The sequence below is a fragment of the Rhinolophus ferrumequinum genome, chromosome 22, assembly GCF_004115265.2.
Source record: "Rhinolophus ferrumequinum isolate MPI-CBG mRhiFer1 chromosome 22, mRhiFer1_v1.p, whole genome shotgun sequence".
NCBI classification, from domain to species: domain Eukaryota; kingdom Metazoa; phylum Chordata; class Mammalia; order Chiroptera; family Rhinolophidae; genus Rhinolophus; species Rhinolophus ferrumequinum.
Genome location: NC_046305.1, coordinates 41259305 through 41261426, shown reverse-complemented (window position 1 = coordinate 41261426; position 2122 = coordinate 41259305). Strand labels below are relative to the sequence as shown.

The 2122-nt window shown below is 38.7% G+C and overlaps 1 protein-coding gene across 3 annotated transcripts in view; it reads right to left on the bottom strand.

The window, feature by feature from the left end:
- Positions 1-148: 148 nt before the first annotated feature.
- GPSM2 (G protein signaling modulator 2) overlaps positions 149-2122 on the bottom strand; it is a 51024-nt gene continuing 49050 nt past the window's right edge. For all 3 annotated transcript variants that reach the window (XM_033092546.1, XM_033092549.1, XM_033092548.1), the window contains one exon: positions 149-1584. In XM_033092546.1, the coding sequence (XP_032948437.1) occupies positions 1357-1584 (228 nt within the window). In that variant the 3' untranslated portion in view covers positions 149-1356. The remainder of the gene's footprint in view (positions 1585-2122) is intronic.

Below are 2122 nucleotides of genomic sequence, written 5' to 3'. Positions count from 1 at the left end.
GATCAAAATCACCTGAAGAATTTTTAGAAAGAGCTCCCCAGATCCCAGCCCAGATGTGCAGTCAGAAGCAACCAGAGGTTGCAACTTGTTCCTGGTGCGGGTTTGCATTATGCAGTTCAGCCTCAGAGTCCCGGCCCTGCTCTTCCCGTGTCTTGCTTTTGCTGAACTCTGTGTCATGTCCTATTATGTATCCCTGTAAACCACCTTCAGTTTCTGGGAAGAGGAGGCCGAGGCTTAATGATAACTGAGGTTCTCTTCTCACCTACGTCTTTCATACTTAAATTTTATGCCTTTTCATCTATTTTCTATTTTCATGGCCTACATTCTTGACCTAACCACATGAGTTTTTTTTTCAACATTAGGGCCTAAAAAGTTTTACAGCAGTATCTTGCAACAAAGGATACATTTTAAAACCATCTATATGTGGAGATACATATATATATATAGTCATGTACCACGTAACAATGTTTCGGTCAACCGGCAGAACACACACAGTGGTGGTCTCATACGATTCTAACGGAGCTGAAAAAATTCCCTTCACCTAGGGACATCTTAGCCTTTGTAGCACAATTCCTCATGTGTGGTGACACTGGTGTAACCTACTGCACTGCCAGTCGTATAGTAGAAGTACAGCACCTACGATTATATTGTAGTAGTAGGCTGTACCGTCTAGATTTGTTAAATACCTTCGATGATGTTTGTACTTCATAACAAGGCATTTCTCAGAACCTACCCCCGTCCATTAAGCAGCGCATGACTGTATTTTTAAACAGAGTCCAAAACCTGCTAAAAGAAGTTTATTTCTTAAGAGTTTCTTTTATGATGGCTTTGGCCTAATATACTGAAAACAGATTTTCTTGGGGAAAAAACTAATTTTTTATAAGATATAAGACTACTTTATATAACTCTTTTACATGTTGGTCAAGTACATTATTTTTACTAGACAGCATAATTTCTCACTACATCAATGGTTAAATGTATAAAAAAAGCCATTGTCAATTAAGATTTTAAAAAATGATCTCAGCCAAGAACAAAATTGTCTGGGATTCATTTAACCTTCTACTTCACAAACATAGGTAAAGGAACCTAACAATGCCAAAGAACAGAGTCCCAAGCAGAAATCACAAAAGTTGAAGTACCTGTAAGACACCGCCACCCTGAAACGAGTGTCCAGAGGAATGTTAACTGATGCTATACTATTAAAGGTTAAATATTTACATCATTCTAAAACATTTCAAGCTGTATTACAGTGCTATAATTTCTCCTTTTAAGGAAAAAAGAAATAGATTGCATTTCCTTGCAGTGAAAGGAAATAGTCACTTTAAAAAAATACATCCATAGTAACTAGTGGTTTGCTTATTTTTTTCCTGAATTTTTAAATTCCAACAAAGCATTATTTTGCAAACAGTCCTTTAGACCAAATTCAGTGTCTCTGTTTTGATCTCTTTGTAAAAGAACTCTCTGTTCATCCATTCTTTTCGCCTGAGACCGTAAAATAAGGCTAAAAAAGTCCTCATCGGGTACTGTCGGTCCCTTTGTGGCAGCAGGTGGTGGAGCACATCTTTGATCATCTAATCTTGACCCCTAAAAATTTACAATAAAGAGATTAAAACACAAATACTGCAGGGAAGGAGAGCACCAAGCTATGTCATGTCTGTCATTCACAACAAGAAAATGTAGCTTTAAACATTTTATTTTTGCCTCTTCTCGGAAATTAAACAGTAGAACAAGTGTTGTGTAGAATATAGCTAGAGCTTCTGGTAAGATTAAGACACATGGTCAGCTGTGTCCAAGCATGACAGTCAAAGGTTATAATCTTGCCATAATAGGCATCAACAAATACAACTTACAAATCCTCGGAAATGCCTTCAACATTTAACCCTGTGAGGGTGGTCTGCTGACTGGCCTAGTCAGGGCCACCCCCGCCCTCCACATACACCCGGCTCACCTGTCATTTGTCTTGGTAATTTCACTGTCCTCCAACACTCGGGCACTACACTTCCTAGACTGCTCTCCTCTGGGGCTTTCATTCTTTACTTCTGCCTTATCCATTAGCTCCCATGGTCATCGGCCAGCCTCTCCAGGGTAAAGATAACTGCATCATCTTTAAAATTACTTCAAA